This window comes from Pollicipes pollicipes, unplaced genomic scaffold (assembly GCF_011947565.3).
Source record: "Pollicipes pollicipes isolate AB1234 unplaced genomic scaffold, Ppol_2.1 Scaffold_6138;HRSCAF=7277_pilon_pilon_pilon, whole genome shotgun sequence".
NCBI lineage: Eukaryota > Metazoa > Arthropoda > Thecostraca > Pollicipedomorpha > Pollicipedidae > Pollicipes > Pollicipes pollicipes.
Genome location: NW_023596818.1, coordinates 27,234,795 through 27,254,841, shown reverse-complemented (window position 1 = coordinate 27,254,841; position 20,047 = coordinate 27,234,795). Strand labels below are relative to the sequence as shown.

At 52.6% G+C, this 20,047-nt stretch overlaps 2 protein-coding genes across 2 annotated transcripts; both read right to left on the bottom strand.

The window, feature by feature from the left end:
* Positions 1 to 374: 374 nt before the first annotated feature.
* LOC119105823 (queuosine salvage protein) lies at positions 375 to 11,452 on the bottom strand. Its single transcript, XM_037229358.1, has 6 exons — positions 11,291 to 11,452; positions 9,817 to 10,050; positions 9,070 to 9,207; positions 7,993 to 8,128; positions 5,122 to 5,236; positions 375 to 1,165 (listed from the first exon to the last, which is right to left on the bottom strand). The coding sequence occupies exons 1-6, from the start codon at positions 11,402 to 11,404 to the stop codon at positions 859 to 861; spliced, it is 1,044 nt and encodes a 347-aa protein (XP_037085253.1). The 5' UTR covers positions 11,405 to 11,452; the 3' UTR covers positions 375 to 858.
* A 1,722-nt stretch (positions 11,453 to 13,174) lies between these two features.
* On the bottom strand, positions 13,175 to 16,785 carry Prp38 (pre-mRNA processing factor 38). Its single transcript, XM_037228986.1, has 6 exons — positions 16,612 to 16,785; positions 16,045 to 16,204; positions 15,482 to 15,603; positions 14,685 to 14,884; positions 14,566 to 14,597; positions 13,175 to 13,836 (listed from the first exon to the last, which is right to left on the bottom strand). Exons 1-6 carry the CDS (start codon positions 16,739 to 16,741, stop codon positions 13,368 to 13,370), a joined length of 1,113 nt encoding a protein of 370 aa, XP_037084881.1. The 5' UTR covers positions 16,742 to 16,785; the 3' UTR covers positions 13,175 to 13,367.
* Positions 16,786 to 20,047: the final 3,262 nt, after the last annotated feature.

Genomic DNA, 20,047 nt, shown 5'->3' with positions numbered 1-20,047 from the left:
CTTCTCAGCCTGGCTGCGCCTCTGCCGGCGGGGGAGACTCCGTGTTGGCCAAACTCCCCGTCTTCTCAGCCTGGCTGCGCCTCTGCCGGCGGGGGGAGACTCCGTGTTGGCCAAACTCCCCGTCTTCTCAGCCTGGCTGCGCCTCTGCCCGTGGGGGGAGACTCCGTGCGCCTCGGCAGCCGCGCTCCACCCCCGCTAGCAGCATCGGTTGTTCGCGAGACTGGTGCTGACGGTCATCGCATCTGCCTCGTCTCGGGGAACGCATGCGGTGGGATGTCCCCCGGGTGTCTCCGTTCGCTTCCTGTTCTGTATCCTGTATCGAGCCATGATGACAGGCGCTGCAACGGCCAATGGCTTAAGCAATCTTCTCCTCATATGTGAAGCGAAATTTATATTCAGTGACAACACCAAACATTTTCTGATCGATTCCCATAAAGAAGGAAACCTAGCACTAAAACCACGCACCAATCGCCGGCACCACGTCGTATAATCCACACAGCGCAGAAAGCACCACTGTGACCCGATGGCAACAGGCGATTCAGAACATGACATGCGTTCCACTTTCATCCTAGAGCCCCAATTACATCGTAACACCTAGACGGAAGCCAAGCCTGGAATATCTCCATCACGTCCGCGACTGGCTGTCCTCACCACCAGCGCCAGCGTTACCGGCTGTTCTCACCACCAGCGCCAGCGTTGGTCAGCAGCTCCAGCTCGAGGCCAGTAGCCGTCATGGCGGTCCAAGCCTGCGTAACACTACACACCGCCTGCCCGCCCCTGGGGCCGTCTCAGTAGTAGACACAGCGCCGCCCCTGGGGCCGTCTCAGTAGTAGACACAGCGCCGCCACTGGAGCCGTCTCAGTAGTAGACACAGCGCACCTTGTGGTAGGGCACGGCGTCCGTCTCCTTGACGTGCTGGCGCCGGTATCCCCATAGGAAGTTGTCCACCACGATGCTGTTGAGGCGGGCGTGGTCGGCCGGCCGCCCGGCGCGCTCCAGCATCCGTCTGGCAGCGGCCGTCACCCGCTCGACGGCCTCGATGCTGCAGCCGCGGATCTCGGCTTCCATAGGCTCGCCGGACGTGAACACGTGCTCAGCCTGCAGCAGCTCGGTCAGCTGCGTCGAGTAACGCAGCGCGCCCAGGTAGGCCAGCGCCTGCGGGATCCTGCCGGGCGAGGGTCACTGTTCAGGGGTACGGTGACCATGGACAGCAGCCTCAAGTAGGCCAGCGCCTGCGGGATCCTGTCGGAGCGAGCGTCACTGTTCAGGGGTACGGTAACCATGGTCGGCAGGCTCAAGCAGGCCAGCGCCTGCGGGATCCTGTCGGGGCGAGCGTCACTGCTCAGGGGTAAGGTAACCATGGTCAGCAGGCTCAAGTAGGCCAGCGCCTGCGGAATCCTATCGGGGCGAGCGTCGCTGCTCGGAATCGGAATTCTGTCGGGGCGAGCGTACGGCAACCATGGACAGCAGGCTCAAGTAGGCCAGCGCCTGCAGGATCCTGCCAAGGCGAGCGTCACTGTTCAGGGGTACGGTGACCATGGCCAGCAGGCTCAAGTAGGCCAGCGCCTGCGGGATCCTGTCGGAGCGAGCGTCACTGTTCAGGGGTACGGTGACCATGGCCAGCGCGTCCAGGTAGGCCAGCGCCTGCGGGATCCTGCCGGGCGAGCGTCACTGTTCAGCGGTACGGTAACCATGGCCAGCGCGTCCAGGTAGGCAAGCGCCCGCGGGAACCTGCTGGGCGAGGGTCACTGCTCAGAGGTACGGTAACCATGACCAACAGTGCTAGCCGGCACGACAATCACGACTTATCTGCCATGATGGTTTTGATGGTCTGTTAGCTGCTCATGCCGCTTGGCACTCTTGCGTACGATTCACACTCGCGTTGAGCAGTAAATAGTCACTCAATGGCAGTGTCTGAGTTGTCAGAGGCTGCTCCGGGCGGTAAGAGAACACGCAAATTTGAAAACATCAAGCCATTGCGTAGCCAAGGCATCCTCCAGAGCATTGCAATCGAAAAAGGGACACCCTATGTTCCGTGGGCCACAGCAGCAGCGCGCAGTGGTGATATTTAACATGTGAACAGACTACTCCTCTTCCATCGCCACTCCACACGGCGATTAGCACCACTGCGCTGCACCCGCCAACAACACCAGCAATTTACCTTTAAGAAACAAGGTCGCTGGCAATGCAACACAAAATCCAGGGCATAAATCAACACGGTATGTTGTCTTGAAAACGAACTCAAGCTGTTGGCATACATCACCTCAGCATAAACAACCCGATATGACGCCCGCTAAATCATCCCATTTCCATGGAGCAGCAAGCCGTGCTCTGGCATTTGTAACGCATACCTGCACCAAAGCTCATCCTGCACACCACTAAATGTATAAATTTCTGAATATTCGTCGACCTGGACACAGTTTTAGAAACATAACACCAACGTTCAGTAGCACCGAAATGAGTGCATGGATTTCGCTGTCGACTGCATCCTAATGGCGACCTCAAACAGGAAAGCATCATTCACGGGGGCGCAATCGGGTTGTGCTGCATGCGTGGTAGTGCGGCACGTGCACATACTTTTTTGACTGGTTTGAACCAGAGGTGGAGACAAAGCCAGCCTCGGCACTGGCTTCAGCCTTGTGAAATCGCAGTTTTCCTGCAACGGCTTCAGGATCGGCTTCGGTTTTGAGCCATTTTCCACGGCTGGTGATGACTCAGGCTTCGCGCCATTTAAAACGGTTACTTTGTGTCTTAGCTTCGGCTTTGTGCCATTTTAAAGACGGCCTCGGCTACGGCTTTGGTTTTGAACAAATTTTGAACACGGCTCTGGCTTTATGCGATCTTGAACTGCTGGTTTCGGCTTTGGCATGGGGATTCTTTTACCGCAGTTGTTACTTTATTCCACAAAAGTCTTGCCCGCCCTGCTACCGCAGTATACCTCACAACTTTCTAAGGATGTGATGTGCGTATAGCTGGAAGACAAAACTAGCCAGCCATTCTCAGGACCAAGTAACACTTGGCGTTGGCCAGAAAGCTAATAGTCCGAAACGTCGTATGCACACTCAAACACAAAACAAAGAAAATAATTGGAACAAAACCTTTCAGCCGTAATACCGACAACTCATCTCCGTTACAAGCCACAAACACCTTGGACTGCCGGGATCTACTGATTTGCACTTTCACCAGCACGTTAATGACACCATCTCCAAAATCAGCAAAGCCCTTGGACCTCTCTACCCACTATCACGACTTCTGCCTCGGCATATCCTCAACGACATATATATGACTTACATTCTTCCCTTGTTTGATTATTGTGGAGTAGTATACGACGGACTTTTGACAACCAGCGACTCCCTTAGACTTGACAGATTACAGTACAGAGCAGCAAGACTAATCACCGGTGCACTCTACAGAACACACACTCACGCACTGTTGGGCGATTTGGGATGGAACACTCTCAAATCATGAAGAAACATGCACAAACTGACGCTGTTCCATACCCTCATACACAACCAACATCTACTGCCAACAGACGTCACTGCACTTCTACCTGACGCACGAGCACTTGTAACAGGACGCCCACTACGCAATACAATGATACTCACATTACCACCGAACAGAACCTCAACATATCAAAAATATTATATTCCATCAACTACGAGAAGACGGAACCAGCCCCCGCTTGAGGTGTCATCTCTCCCGTCTTCTCGTTCCTTCAAACGGGAAATATACCAGCGCTGCGGTGTGGCCGCGCCTCCGGTGTATCACAGCTTTGGATCCAGGCATGGCAACATCCTAAATACCAGGCTCAGATTGGAAATGTCAGACCTAAATGCTCACCTGTTCGAAATTCAAAATCCAACTACACCTAGTCCCTCTCGCTTGTGTGGCCATCCATATAAAGACCCTAAACACTTTGTACTTAACTGTCCTCGGTATCATGAAATCCGAATTGCAATGCTACGTAAAACAGATTGTATCGTTCCAAACCTTTCTGGGCTCACTCACAACGAGCACCTAAGTATCTATCTCAGAGGTAACGGTTTACAGGATCGCAATGGGCAGCAGATAGCAAGAATTTTCCAAACATTTATTTGTCAGACCGAACGATTCGCCTAAAAACTTCCAGCGGGCGCGGGCAGCAGACGGGCCACTGGGTGGCGTTGCCGGGCCGGGCGTCCGCCGCCGGCCCGAGACGGCTATATGTGTAGGCCGGAGCGGCGGCGGGCGCCTGGCCCGTGTCGGCTTGCAGATCGGGCAGGTGGGCAGTGTGTCGTGGGTTCCCTGGCGGCGATGAAAGCGATTCGCTTATGCGTCAACCTACTCATCATTTTATGCACTGCTTAATGTCCATAAACGAAAATAAACATCAAATCAAATCTCAATATTCGCAAAACCATGACGATATTTTCTGATAACACAGTTTTGGCAGACGGGAATGGTTTGGTTGCGCAAAACGGCGTTGTTTACTAGACTCTGATCCAAAACGGCCTAAAGATTTTCGAATGATGGGTTTGACTTTGGCTTCGCGTTTCCTATGTTCGAAGGCATTTCGGCTTCGGCTTCGCATGTATAAAGGTCGACGCCATTGGCTTCGACAACGGCTCCGCGTTAAAAAATGAATAAATCGGCCTCGATGTCAGCTTAACAGCTCCAAAATCCACAGCCATTAGCTTCGTCTTTCAGTTTCAGCTTCGTGTCATTGCCTCGGTCTCAGATTCGGCTACGAAACCACAAGCCTCGTCCCCATGCTTGGTTCGAACTTTGAGAACAAAAAAGCACGTCATCCGACCCAACATTTGAGAGCAGGTTTCCCACAGCTTCAACACATTGAAAGGACCCAAAATATCCTCCGCCCGCACGCCAGCTCATGAAGGGTGTCTGGCAGCCCATAGACCGCCTGCTAATGCGTGTGTAGCCTTCGCAAGGGCGCAACTGAATTCGATCAAAGCTTGACACGTTCATCATGCTCACTCAACACACGTCTACCCAACAAATCTGGCTTTCGGCCTGTTCACTTACTTCGTGAGGTGCTTTGTAGCGCCATGATTCGAAACAGCATTGGTGATGAGCATTTCAGCCATTCGTGTCCCGAGCCCCGGTCGGACGCTCTAATCTCACCTGTAGTCTGCGAACATGGTGAGAGAGGTGATGTCGTCGAAGTGCCCGAGGCCTTGGCCGTCAAAACACAGCCACAGGTCGGCGATCAGCAGCTGGGCCCGCTTGTAGAAGGACACTGGAAGGGGGCACCGCCTCAGTCACCGCGGCTGGCCTCGAGGCATGCTCACCCACACAGTCGAGCATAAACGAATAACTCAACACAAGAGGATATAGTACGGAGATGCAATGTGATCGAGCTGAGCACAGATACAATCTGCATACAGCTGTCGTTGAGGGGTTGCTGTCCTCAACACCACGCGTTAGCAGTTCAAAGCACAAAGTTCAAACGCATTAAAAACAAAAACATGAACCCACCGCTGCGATGCCGACCCGATCCACTCGCTGTCCAACCGAGCATACCATTGCCAGACGCAACGAAGCAAAGCGGGCCTATTCGCGGCCCCACGCTCCAGTGCTCTCGCTCCTACTATGCGGAACAGCTCCGTCCCGCAAAAAAAGACCGTGGACGTGAGTTCAATCCACGCAAACTGGAGCCGGATGCGAGGCAAATGTGGAATTTCTGAAGTTAAAGCTACCGTCAAAGGCGCGGACTATTTCCCAGTTGCAGAAGCATCTTAAATATAATGTACATAACCAATTATATTGGTAAGCAAGCAGGTCAGGCAGGCCCAAGGGCTCGCGTTCCGCCAGCCGTGTTTTATGGTGTCTATGGCGGCCAAATGGCAAACGGCAGAAGAGTCGGGCTGAACCCACGCAGCCGTGTCACATCAGTGTAACGACACCTCTTGTCGGCCAGGATTAGCTGCTTAACCAGAACTGCACTACTAGGGCGGTGGGGTTAGGGCCTTTGAAACAAACTATGATTGTTAGACTGCGATCTCAAAGCGGAATCCACCCGGAACATTCTGCCAAACACTCCACAACATGAGCGCTACGCTTATCTTCATGAACCCCAGAACACTGTCCAGCCAGTTCAAAGGGCAGATTGCGGTCAACTGACACCAACTGCACCCTTCGCAGATGCGACATTACCCAAGCTGGACTCGGGACATCAGTGTTTTCAACCCCTTACTTCCACACGCCGTTCATCGTTTCTGCTAGGCATCGCACGTGCCGAGAAGCAGTCACGAACGCAGGTGAGAGGAAGCCTGATTGCGATGAGGTCTCGTCCCCATCAATATTCCGTGGGGTGAAGCATTAGCAGCACTTCATTCTAATCGCTGCACGTGGCGCGCCAAGTTTTCCCTTTGGCTTGGCTTCGTTGGGTGACAGCTCCCTCAGCCCGGGCTGATCATTTCGGAGTTTTGAAGCTATAGACAGAGCTGTGTCGTGGGGCCACACTGCGGTCTGCCTGGGTTCAGCCTGTCGTCAGTTGTCACGGGTTGTCCACACGGGCCGGCGCCGTCGGGGCGTGTGCTCGGTACTCGAAAGGGGCATGAGCCAGGGTGTCAGCCAGTCCGACCCGCAGCTGACGGCCCTAGCCTGGTCCCGGTGGGCCAGCGCCGACGGGGCGCGTGCAGGTACTCGGGAGGGGCATGAGCCAGGGTGTCAGCCAGTCCGACCTGCAGCTGACGGCCCTAGCCTGCTTCCGGCGGGCCAGCGCCGACGGGGCGCGTGCAGGTACTCGGGAGGGGCATCAGCCGGGGTGTCAGCCAGTCCGACCCGCAGCTGACGGCCCTAGTGTCTGCTTCCGGTGAGCCGGCGCCGTCGGGGCGTGTGCAGGTACTCGGGAGGGGTGTCAGCCAGTCCGACCCGCAGCTGACGGCCCTAGTCTGCTCCCGGTGAGCCGGCGCCGACGGGGCGCGTGCAGGTACTTGGGAGGGGTGTCGGCCAGGGTGTCAGCCAGTCCGACCTGCAGGTGACGGCCCCGCAGCCTGCTCCCGGTGAGCCAGCGCCGTCGTTAGGGTGCGGGGTGGGACGGACGATGCGGAGTCGCAAGGCTTTCAAAAGGTTCATGTTGTCAGCCTTCAAACCAGAGCTGACCATTCATATTGAAAGATCTTAAATACTCCGAGTATGCGAACTGGGCGGGAATCCGAATGTTTGGATTCGAATCACCAAGCAATTGGAATCTGAGCATTCCAAAACATTTCGCTATCCACTGAAAGAGCAAGCATATTTACCAAACGTCGCGTGGGTAATTTTAACGCCAACGGCTGAGCCATTGGCCATTCCATCTCAAACCGATCATTTACACGTGGTTTTGAATACTTCGGATCTCGACCCATTTCCAGATTCTCGCGAAATTGGTAGAGATGAAGTGCCCAACGAGTGATGAGAAAGCACCCATTTTTAGCACCACATGAAACGTAAGATCGGCGTTAGGGATCCATCAATATCAAAAGTTGATCCGCATCATACTCAATACAACAGTTTATCAGCAACTAAACGAGCTCAAATCCTCGGAACGCACCGGAAAACTAGCGTTACTTGTGCTTGTAACAACGTTACTTGTAACAATGTATCATCCCTCCATCTTGTTTTTTTTAAATGTGCACTTTGTTGTGTACCATGCGCCTGACCCGCGGCCAAAGAAAGCAAAATCACAGATTTCAACATTGCGCCGGCTCGATTTTTCGTTTAATTCCAAATAACAAACACACACTGAGCCTATCGGCGATGCGATGGGAACGTATTTTCGGGACCAATAGACTTTTAAGACATGAGGCACCGTGTGTTCCCACGCTTAAGTCACGCATTACATAATCGTTATGGTAGACTGGAGTGTCGTGTACCGCATCCACTTGATTCCCACTAAAGCGTGACCCGCAAAACTAGGTTACACATCACATCATGACACGTGATGATATCATCATCATGACATTGATCCTAATGTTCTTATTTACGGCTGCGGCCCGTCGGCCGACCCACCTCGGCGGCCTTTGTAGTCGGCCTGGTCGCGGTACGAGACGAACTCGTCGGTGACGAGGCGCAGCAGCCGCTGGGCCGAGCCGCCCGCCGTCCGGAGGCAGCCGGCGAAGCTCCCGCCGTACTTAGCGACGAGGACCTGCGGACGACGGGTCACTGGAGCTCGGCGCGGTCCGGGTCAAGGGCACTGGGGTCAATACAGGACGGAGTCACGGTGACCTTGGGCCGGGGGCGGAGCGTTCGCGGTGGTCTCGGTCAGGGTGTAGCCGTTGGCAGGGTCACAGCGGTATCTGTGGCCAAGGTCAGGCTCGGCTACGCGGTCACGGCAGATGGATTCCTGAGGTTGCGACGGGGCGCTCCGTTAAGATCAGCCTCCAACAGGTCTCTGCGATCAGTGTTGATCCAATGTAGTTGAACAGTCACAGTTATATATGTCCATGACATTGTCACTGTGGTTTGGATAGCACAACTTCACGTCGTTTGTACCACAGCGGACCCGCGAGCAACTCTGCGTGTCGCATTCGAGCCCGATCTCTCCACCACGGCCACTGCGATGCGGACCATACAGTTTACAGCACCTCAGCAGCGTATCTCAACTACAGGTGTCAACAAGCGGCCTATGTCTACACCGGATGCATCTTTCCGGTGTCGGTGGGTCGCAAAAGACGAGTTCCAGCCGAGGCGCCACCATCCAGGCCATCCATCCTGGTGATGTCAACCAACAGCACGACACTAGACGGCCCTGGGGTGCTCTGAGCCCGGTGTCTTCTACTGCTGAGCCCAGCAACTGCGCCCCTGAGTCGACGATCAGGCAGCGTGACATTAGAAAATGAACATTCTTTTGCTAGACTCCATGGCAAAAAAATCCAAGCTGCATGTTTACTCCTAACTGCATTGCCATGTTTATCCACAGGTGGCAGGCAACTCATACAAACTGGAGGCTACCTGGAACTAACGCTGCCGTCGGTCTTAAGTAAAATTACGTTTGGGATTTCGAAACCACACGTTTCCCTGAAGTTCACAGCACCTATCCCCAGGCCCCGATCTGCAGTGTTGCCTCGGTCCGGTCTGCGGCCTCACCTTACCGGCCTCTGTGGCGGCCTGCAGTCTCTCCTCCAGCAGCGGAATCTCGGTCTCGGTGTCGGAGCGCAGCAGCTGGCGCAGCTGCCCCAGCTCCAGCTGGCTGTAGTAGGCCGGGTCCGTCAGCGGCACCCCCTCCTGTTGGCAAAGTAGCTCCGCTCAGGCCCTGGTCCGGGAAACCAGAGGTACGAGGTTCGATTCTCCACGGCACCCGCGCTTCCTGCCCGGGTGAGAGGTAGGCGACGCCATATAGCCTCAGCAGCTGAGTGCGTCGTAAAGCCCCAATGATATACGGCTCAGGCCCTAGCCGTCACATTCTGCGAGAAGCCAAGGACGGTACTTATTCTCGTGCAATATTCTCCATCAGATGTATCAATGGCTGCTCGATGACCCATCATCATTCAGTCTAATCTAATTAAAACCTAATGACAGTGCAAAGTGAAAAACTGGTAGATGCCCAAAGCACGACATGCGGGAAGCAAAGACCCGCTGTACGTCCATCACTTCTATCTCTATTACAATATGGCTCTAGATCACTATCACCGCGACATGCTAGTTGTTCATTTTCCTCAGCCACATCACACCAGTGAGGCACTTCCACAATGTCGTGTCCGACGTGAACCGCACTGCCACAGGTACCGTCCCCTGTGGTATCCTCTGGCAGCCGTCTGCGAACGCCACCCGCCAGGTTCTCACCCCTCCCCCCCCCCCCCCCGTTCGCCCCGGAGCGCGTGGGGAGGTGCTCACGTCGAGAGCCCGGTTGACGGCGGCGCAGAGTGAGAAGTAGCCGTCGTACAGCTCGCCGCCGTAGCGCACGCCATACTTGGTCGAGCTGACTGGCGCCCAGAAGTTGAAGTTCAGCGTGGTCACGAAGAAGAGCCAGTCGACGGCGGCCGGGTCGGCCGTCTGCGGGTGTAGCGGGTGCGCCCGGAACCGGTCCCCCAGTCGGCCATCGCTGGATGCTGTCACCACCTCCAGCACCTGCCACATCACTGATGTCCTGGCACATGCTCCAGAGCACACTAGTAACAGCAGCACATATATATGTGGAATAAGGTGTCTGCAGTGTACTGCTAACATATGAATGCCAGCAATGTAACAGCTTAGAGCAATAACTCTTCCTTTATCATTTTTTTAGCTTACTTCGGGGTACTGGCCATTATTAAGCATTTGAGCATACCAAACAATTCAATACAAGTGTGAATGTGGTTAAGACCAGCCTGGGGTGGAGAGCTCAGCCTCCCTAATGCCTGGAAAATATGGTATGATATGCCAATTGTGCTGCAAACAAACTGTTAAACTCAAGCAGATCCTGTAACACCTGATCAAAACCCATCCTGTGCTCAAGCCATTCCCAACTGGCATAGATACATAATAATAACATACTACTTCATATTGTGATGAGGACAAGGGGGCATCAGTGTGAAGGAGCCCTTCTCCAAGCAGACTGGACAGTTCTTTACAATGTTATACCTCAATGTGTGGTGGAGTTGGAATATTGCAGATTCCATGAATGCTCATGCTCATGCTTGGTATAGCATGAAGGGTGGACTCATGGCATCAGGACAAAACTCTACAGCATTGCTATATCAACTTAGCATCAACAGGAGCACCAAAGGATAACTGTGTATGCAGGGTCAATGTGCAGGTAACCTCTGCTCCAGGTTCAATAGCTGCAAAACTGGTGCTTGTGCTTTCAAGACCACAAACCTGAAACCTGACAGCTGGTCCCAAGTTATTATTTGGCACATACTGGTACCAGCCTGTTGGCATTGGTGCCCTGAATCATTACCTGGTATGTGCAATATTATCTAGAAGCTAGCAAACTATTAAGTTTGCCAAGTGGTCCTGCAACACCTGCCTGTCTGAGACTGATATTTGAACTGATGCCGGCCAGTTCACTGTCTTATTACTTGACCAAATAACAGACTGATCATCAGCTGTTAGATGAGCTCATTTTAAACAGGTCTGCCAACTAGTTTTCAGCCAATTGGAATTTGGCTGGTGAATGCTAATAAGCTGGTAGACTGACACATAACCAGTGTTTGCAATAGTTCTGACTACACACAATGCAGCAGTCTCCTGCATTGTCTTTTCCACTGCATGCTCAGTCACCCCAATACGTTTTATGACCATCATTGACGTGTCTGCTGAAAGCCACACGCCCATTTATGGGGTGCTCGGGGCACTCCGCGGACAGACGCACACCGCAATTACGTACAAGTTTGGCCGCAGTTTCGACCCCGGCATCTTCAATGGTAACATGATCGGCATGTTCTGCTATATACTTCCCGCTTTCTCTCGGGCTTAAGGTGTTAGAAGAGTCTGACGACATTTTAACCAGCACGCGCACGCGAAGCCGTGGGAGGGGTTATAGGTTAAAACAGACGGCGTCTCCACGCACTAGTTTTGCCCGCCAAAAACCTTGTACTCGATGCGCCAAAATTGGTCCCAGTGCAAGGATAAGTTACGTGTGCCAACTGATCGTCGTCCCTCACGACATTCCTCCCGGACCTAGAGTGGCGTTTTGGAAATCCGGAGGGCGTTCCAAGTCAAATAATGCATGGCACACCTCATTCAAGCAGACATTTCTCAGCCGACACGATTTTACTCTAGGGATCAGACTGTTTCAGGCCCCAAAATGCGTTCGGATGAGATCATGACGTGGTCCATGCACTGTCCATTAGTTCAGTTGCAATAAAATTGAGGGAGTCTGCTTTTGCTGAATATGGATATCGAACTGCTGCTATCTTCACACACGTGAGCCACTGAGGGAACAGGTCTACAAGTGCGGCTTCTGATCCTGACCTATTTGGTCAGATCACACATCGTTGATATTATGAATTGTTTGCGGATCAGGATAGAGTTGCAAAGCGTGTACGGACACCTAGTGTGGCCATCAAATCAACGATCTTTCATTTACTTAACACCACTGGGTTCCCGCACTGGTAGCCCTCTTACGCACCACATTTGATGGCGGTGGCTCAACGAGGTAGCTAATCAGAGGTGCTCCAGTCCAAAAGAATTCACGCGCCTGAGACACGCCACACGACGGCCACGACCCAAATGGATTGTGAACCACGCCGGTGACCATGTTTCCACCGGCGGACAGGCCTCTGCGATACCCCGTCTGACTTTTGCGATAGTCCGTCTGACCTCTGCGATAGTCCGTCTAACTTCTGCGATAGTCAGTCTGACCTCTGCGATAATCCGTCTGACCTTTGCGATAGTCCGTCTGACCTCTGCGGTAGTCCGTCTGACATCTACGCTAGTCCGCCTGCCCTCTGCGAAAGTCCGTCTGACCTCTGTCCGCGGCAGTTCAAGCTCGGCAGACCTCCGGTTACGCCGCGTGACACGCGCCATTCGGTGTCAATCGGCCCGAAACCGGCACCTCAGCCCCTCCGCCCAACCGTTGCACCCGATGGTGAAGGTGCCTCCCCCGGCCAGTAGGGTGGTCCCAAATCTAGTCGAGCAGGCAGGGCTTGAGCATTATCAGACCCAGCCAGCTGGTAACTCACTTCACTCCGTTCCATGTACTTTCATGCACCCTTGGCCATGGGGATCTTTGTTTTTGTTTTTGCTGTGGGCATAGTACTGGCAGCGTTACCACCAACGCGTGCTTCATCGCACATTTTGTAGTTGCCTTTAACCAGCTCGGCCGCCACCCAACCCACTTGCTTCTGACCAAATCGAGGGTGTAACGCTGTCCCGGCCAACAGCTCAGCTCGTGCTGCCACGAACTCGCGCCCGCTGTGGCCCTGCCAGCTTGTCACACGATTGTCCGCCGTTGTAGTCAAAAGCTCCCCGCCCGCCCAGTTTTTGCTCTCCCCTACGTCATAATCTAGGAACAGTCCACGGCACGACAGCTTCATACATCCCAGCAACAGGCCACGCTTCTTATATTTACATGATGCAATGAGATGATGTACACCATTCCTGCCACGCGTTTGTATGTGACGCAGCACCCCGACAACAAGCGGCACGCCACCCCCCCCCCCCCCCCCCTGCTCCCTGTCAGCGCGGGCTCACTCCGACCACAGGGTTGCACTCCGCCCAGACCAGCCACACCCCCACGGCTCACCCCCCCCCCCCCCCCCCGCTCCGTGCGCGCGGAGAGACGTGCCCGCCGGGAGCGCTCCCTTCTCCCCCTACCTTGCCACGGACAGCACGCGGACACCACTCACCACACACGCGACATGACGAGTGGCGTGTCCCGCCCGCCCTGCCGCTCCACAGCCAGGCCGCGAACGGCGCGAGTCCCGTCGCTGACCTGCGGCGTCTCCCAGCGCGGCACCAGCTCAGGGCCGCAGCGGCGGCAGGCCCAGCTTGGCCCGCAGAGCGTTAGCCTCCTCGATCTCGCGCCGCTCCTCCTCGCCGCGGTGCCGGCCGCGTCGCTCCTCGCGCCGCTCCTCGCGATGGTGGCGCCGCTCGGCGCGGTGCTCCCGCCGCTCCCGCTCGCTCCGGTGCTCCCGGTGGCCGTCGTGCTCACCGCGGTGCTCGCGGTGATTGTCGTAGTCGCCGCGGTGCTCGCGATGGTTGTCGTAGTCGCCGCGGTGCTCGCGGTGGTTGTCGTAGTCGCCGCGGTGTTCGCGGTGGTTGTCGTAATCGCCGCGGTGGCGCTTCTCCGGCCTCTCCGGAGCCGCCCAATCCGCGCGGTGCTCCCGGTGCTCCCGACGCTCGCCCCGGTGCTCTGCTCGCGGGTCCCCGCGGAAATCGGCTCGGTGGTCGCTGCGGTGCTCACCGCGGTGTTCCCGGTGCTCTCGCCGCCTGCAATGAGGAGTAGCAGATATGAGGTCATACCCACTGCATAGCGGCGGGCAGACTGGACCGACGTCAGATTCTGAGCCTCAGATAAATGCTGACAATGCTCAGGTCGTAAAAGTGACCCTAAACTACATTCTGTTTAAAATTTAAGCACACGTGCACACATCAACGAGTGACTGCCTCGCTCAGCATCGCTGCGAGGATCGTGGAAATTCCGGTCTCCCGCGATGCAGCGCTCCGAAACCAAGATCTTACAACACCCCGCATGCAGCTCATTTGCATAAGGCGCATATATCGACACGTCTCGTATCATTACGAATCAAGTCAGGGGTGCACCAACCATCCAGACTGGACTGCGGTATCAATGCGGATCCCGTATCAATGAGGATGGTGGCACACAGCACCTACCGATACACGCAGCCGTGGCGGCGGCCGCTCCCAGCCTAACCCAGACCTCGATTCCGACCGCGATCCCGACTGCGATCCCGATCCCAATCCCAATCCCGATCCCGGACCCGACCGCGACCTCGACCCTGATCCCGGCCCCGATCCCGGCCCAGATCCCGATCCTGGCCCCGGCCCCGGCCCCGACCTCGGCCCATATCCCGATCCTGGCCCCGGCCCCGGCCCCGGCCCCGGCGCCGGCCCCGACCGCGACCCCGATCCCGGTCCCTATCCCGATCCCGATCTCGATCCCGATCCCGACCCCAACCCCGACCCCGGCCCACTGACCGGCCAGGCTCGCGGGCGCGGCCCTTGCTGCGGCTGCGACTGCGGCGGTGCTGGCGGGAGGTGGGCGGCAGCGGCGGCGGCGGTGGCGGCGGGCTCTGCCGCGACGGCGGCGGCAGCGGCGGCGGCAGCGGCGGCTCGTCCTCGCCCGACGACTCGGCCAGCTCGTCCAGGTCGTCGTCGAGCGCCGAGACGCGCGGTTCCAGCTCGTTGTTCTCCTCGTGCACCTGTCGCCGCTGGATGCGCGGCAGGATGACGTCGCACATGCGCTCCTCGCGCAGCAGCTGGTCCACGAACTCGTCCATGAACGTGAGCTCGAACACTGCGGCGGAACGACGGGTTAGAGGTCACGCGCGCGGACAGCGGTCGGACTGACCGTTGGCGATCACGTCTGCACGTGCACAACAGGGCCATTCACGGCACCGGTGCCAAAATGAACACTGATAATTGGTATGTTTTGGGCAAATTGCATTCAATGGAGGCACGAAGTGCTATTTTATCTACCCTTCCACTGCTCTGTTCTTTATCCTGCTGGTGCAGCTGCTGGTGAGGTACCCTACATACATACACATGTATGTATATATATATATATATATATATATATATATATATATATATATATATATATATATATATATATTGAGGTACCAGTAGTGTAACAGTTAAGCTGCGCGTCTAGGGAACCGTAGGTACGTGGTTCCATTCCATTCGGTGGCAGTCCTTTCTGCCAGTGTGATTGGCAAGAGACACTATATAACCTTAACAGCTGAGTGCGTCGTAAAGCCGCAATGACGATGTGAGGATATAGTTCAATAAGCCAGGTAAACCGGGGTCAAACAACATGAGAATGGCCCAAAACTTCACGATGATCATCTCTGAAGTAACAAACTCATTTGTCACACACCGCTAGCGTCCTTACCGCCTTGTCGATTCTGAGACCGCAGTTTCCGGTAGTCGTTGAGCAGTGGCTCCAGGTACTTGAAGCAGTCCAGTGAGGTGCCTGTTAGCCTCATATAGTACGCCCCCAGCGCACGGACGTATCTGCCAACAGAGAGGGAGTGTGCAGTCCAGACAGGCGCGCAAGCATCTGCCTGTGCCACACAGCTGGCTTACAAACCATTAATGGTTTTGATCAAATTGTTGCGCTAGAAATGCACAATATATCACACATACTCCTAGAATTTGGATGTTCCTTCAACAACCAACACCCACCAAAGGTCAAAACTGTCAATGAATTTTGCACTACTGCATGACTGGGTCAAGTGTGACAAAATTCCACCCTCCAAAATTGATTCCAATGGAGGAGCATGTAGCAAGGCTTGGTGTAGGACATTGCCACTAACAAAGCAAGCCCAAAGAGACTGGCTCGATCAGTTAAAGAACTTTTTCCCTACAGAAAGATATCTTCATTTCATACTCAAATGCAGAGGTTCGCCATAACATAGCAGGACAAATAATGCAACAGCAAAACCAGGGACTTACTTGAAATCTTCATTCTTAATAAATTCCACAATAATATCCTTTTCAGGCTGGATCTGCAGCATCTTCAGCACCAGGCAGAGGAATGGTGTGGGCTTGATGTTGCCTCCAAAGACGCCTCCGACGTACTTCAGCTGCATTGCTTTATCCACCAGCAGCTCGGCTGGTGAAAAAGACAAGACATGTGTGCCAACGCTGCCCATGCCATTTTTCTATTACCACAGGCGGCTTATGTGACATCAGAATATTACAGACTCAAGGACATGGTGAGCAGAGTACTGTCATGTTCTGTGCTGCCCCAGAAGTATGAGCCACATACAGGTAGAGGGTACCCCATGTTTTTTTTTTACATGCCAGCACACATCCTGCCACAGATTAGACAGCATTTGATGCTCCAAAGTACATCACATGATCTATGGGATGGCTCATTACAGAGGAAAATCTACACAGTGTGATCTGAAAATGTTGCTTCTGATGGAATATCTGCTTCATGTTCCCAGGTGTGGGTTTGTGCCTGTTGTGTTGCTAAAGGCACTCCATACATGCATTTAGGTTTTGATTCCACCTTACCTGACAGTGCAAAACATTCTTCCTTCCAATAACGACTATCATATATTCTTGATCTAATAATCTTCTCAACCAAGTACTGCGGATTAGTTCCTTTGATCGATGTTGCATCTTTCACCGTACGATTCGCCATGCCTTCTTCACTATGATTGCATCAGGCAGAATGAGAACACACCTGAAACAGAAAAAAGGGTTGTCATTCAACATTAGTTTCTGTGTTGAAACTGGAGCGACCTTGCTCAAATGATAGTCATTAACCCACTGCTGGCCACTTTGCTATGCTAATGCACACATCATGCATGGGCAAAGAAAGACAATATGGATGAATCCCTGGTATTCCCATCCGGTATTTGGGGAAAACGACTCAGAATTTGACCTGAGACATTTTTAACAGGTCTAAATTAAAGAAAAATCAGTTGCAATATCCCACCAGAAAGAAAACTTTGCAGGGGTAGATACATAATGACATGGGTATTACCAGGTGCAGAAATGTGGACGACGATGTGGGGTCCTGAGTGTGTGTGTGTGTGCGGGTGCGTATGTTTTTATGCTGTAACACATGAGTATGCCCCACCAACTTGTCATACCCTAAATCTGCTGTTCAATGAGGGGCAGGGTAGGCAAGGATGACTTTTCGACCTTTTCCCATGCACAGAGTAAACTATTTTTGGCCGGCCCTCAGTGGGAGTGGTAGTCAGCCTGTAAAACCACAAAGGCTAAGTTATTTGTAATTAGAGAAAACATACTACGTTTACATGTAAGCGTATTTTAACAATATGGGCTGGCTACTGGGAGAAAAAAACTGTGCTTTTCAACGCAGCATGCCCCATGGCTCTCTAACTTTTTTTTCAGAATTAGACTACATTCTAACTAACTGCAAACCAACGGACCAGCACTGTGGCGCACAGTGCCGTTCTCTCCCTGGCCTGCCATCAGAGGACATAGCAGTAGCACAAAGGTTGTTCCAATATGATACTGGAACTGGGATAGCAGGGATTTCTAGCAAGATGGTGGCCATGTGGACATGTTTTAAGGCTTGATTGAAAAATAAAACGAATGGTCCTGCATTTGCCAGGCATGGGTATGAAGCTAGCCCTAGTTTTTGCTTTGTAAAGCTGCAGTTTCCTTTCAAACTTCAAATATTTTGGCTATGACTTCAGCTATGAGCCATTTTTACTGCTGGTGCAGCTTCAGCTTCCGCTCCATGCCATTTTAAGCGATTAGGTTCAGCTTCAGCTTCATCATTTCTAGGACATACCATCAGCTCTGGCTTCCGATTCAAATACTTTTCAAATTGTGACTGCGGTTTGAAGCTAGTCTTTTTCTGTTTCTGAATGATGGTTTGCCTCCAGCTATATTCTCTCCTTCTATCTTAAACTGTTTGCCTCAGCTTTGTCGTGATTCATTTTACACTGTACCTGCAACTGTACTTTGCTTAAACAGCCTTGCCCAACATTCCACTATGACTTTTCAAGGCTGTGATACATACAAAGGCTGTAGCTAAGACTCCGCCAGTCACTCCCAGGGTCAATTCACACCTATCGACGGCCAAAGCGGAATGCCCGAAAATGTTGTGTGCATACTACCATACACATGATGACCGCAGTGCGAAAAATTTAACCTGCAACACTAACATCTCTTCTCAATTACCTCCAAAACCAGAGTCATATGTTAATGATCCCACATGATCTCATATCTTTATGGTCCCACATGATCCCACACTATCCCACATAGGTTTGGCAAACGCGATACTTTGTACATGGCAAAGAAATGTATGCTAGACCGGGATCTTCATACACGTAATCTTAAAAAGAAGGAGATAGATTTTGCATAGCATTTCCTAAGATTGAAATTTCTCACTTTGGCATCGGCTTCGCGCGTCAAAAATAAAACTTGAAGTAACTGGCCTCCACCTCGGTTTTGTGTCTTTTTCAACATGAAGCCACTAGGTTTGGCTCCAGTCTCACAGTTCGTAGCTCCAAGGCCACCAGTTTCAACTTCATTCCACTGACTCTGCCTCAAATTTGGTTTTGAAGCCAGAAACCCAACTGTCCAATGCTGCATGCATTGCTGGTCGGTGCAAACGTTTTCTGAAAATTTTTGCCCGGGCTCCCGAGCGAACTTGTCTGGATAAGAGTTCTGATGTGTGCCCTGGCCCACTGTCAGGACCAAACATTGCTCTCTTTAAGAGGCTGCAAACACTGTGACATTTCATCGACCAATCTGAAGCCCAAGCAATGCCTGCTGAGTTGCATTTCTTGTCACCAGGAAGTGATGGTATGTCTTAAGTGTGTACATGTAACAATATACCACCAGCAAAAAAAAAACTACAGAGATGGTGAACCTGTCCCTGATTTTCCAAGGGGAAATCTCAAAGGAGGCCTTCATAGCTCCTGGAGTGTGCTGCATGGTGAGGTAGATGGTGAACTGGATTGGTGGATAGCAGATGGGCTGCTTTATGGCCCTGATCTATATCCACCACCAGAATAAGGCCATAATTCCATCCACCACCCCTACCAATGACATTGACTTCATCACTGACAGTACAAGTACAGTGACCAGAGGCTTTCCAGAGCAACACATCAAGCGGAATTACCTCTGGTGCATTAAAGACAAACTTGTGGGCCTCATCTCATTCATGCACATACATACTTCCTTATGACCAAGGGGGTGACCATAGAGCAGGCCATGAACACCTGCTCATTAACCAGGAATCCCTCCCAGCACCTTGATGGGAAAAGGATCAACCTGATCACTGTCTACATGATGAAGAAGTGTGATATCCTTCTCTCCACTGAGCTGTTCTGCAATTGGAAGCCAGAGTTCCCACATTCCAGTTACTCCAGTTGTAATGTGAAAGTGACCAGAACAAGCATGATGTTAGCAGACCTCACAACTGTATGGTGTGTGTTGGATATGATTTCAGTCCACTTCAGTTTGCAGTGCAGGAAATTTTATACTGTGTAGAGGCATCCTCAAAATTTAGTTATTTTAAGCTGAGTTTTGATGTCACTGATGGCTTGAACAAAACAAGACAATGTGAAACTTGTTACCTTTATCTTATTTTGCCCTATTGCTGTTCCATAACTTGCTCATAACTGGGACCTTGGGGAAATACATGCAACTAACTATAGGGCAAGACATGCTAGACCACAATCACTGGTGTTGATCCATACTTTAGCGGTCTACAGACACCCTAATATATCCACATAAAATGTCTGTGGTACCAAATTAATGACAGTACTGCTAGCAATAATCAGGCACTTCAAACCCTGTACCAAATGGGTGGATTAGGTAGATACCTTTTGCAGCATGCTGCACTCAGAATGTTCTGCATTACATTTCTTACTATCTTCATATTCATTGGATGCATATATTATATATCTATACATATCAGCAAGTTTTTCAGTGTTTCTTAATTAATTCCTGCAGTTTATGA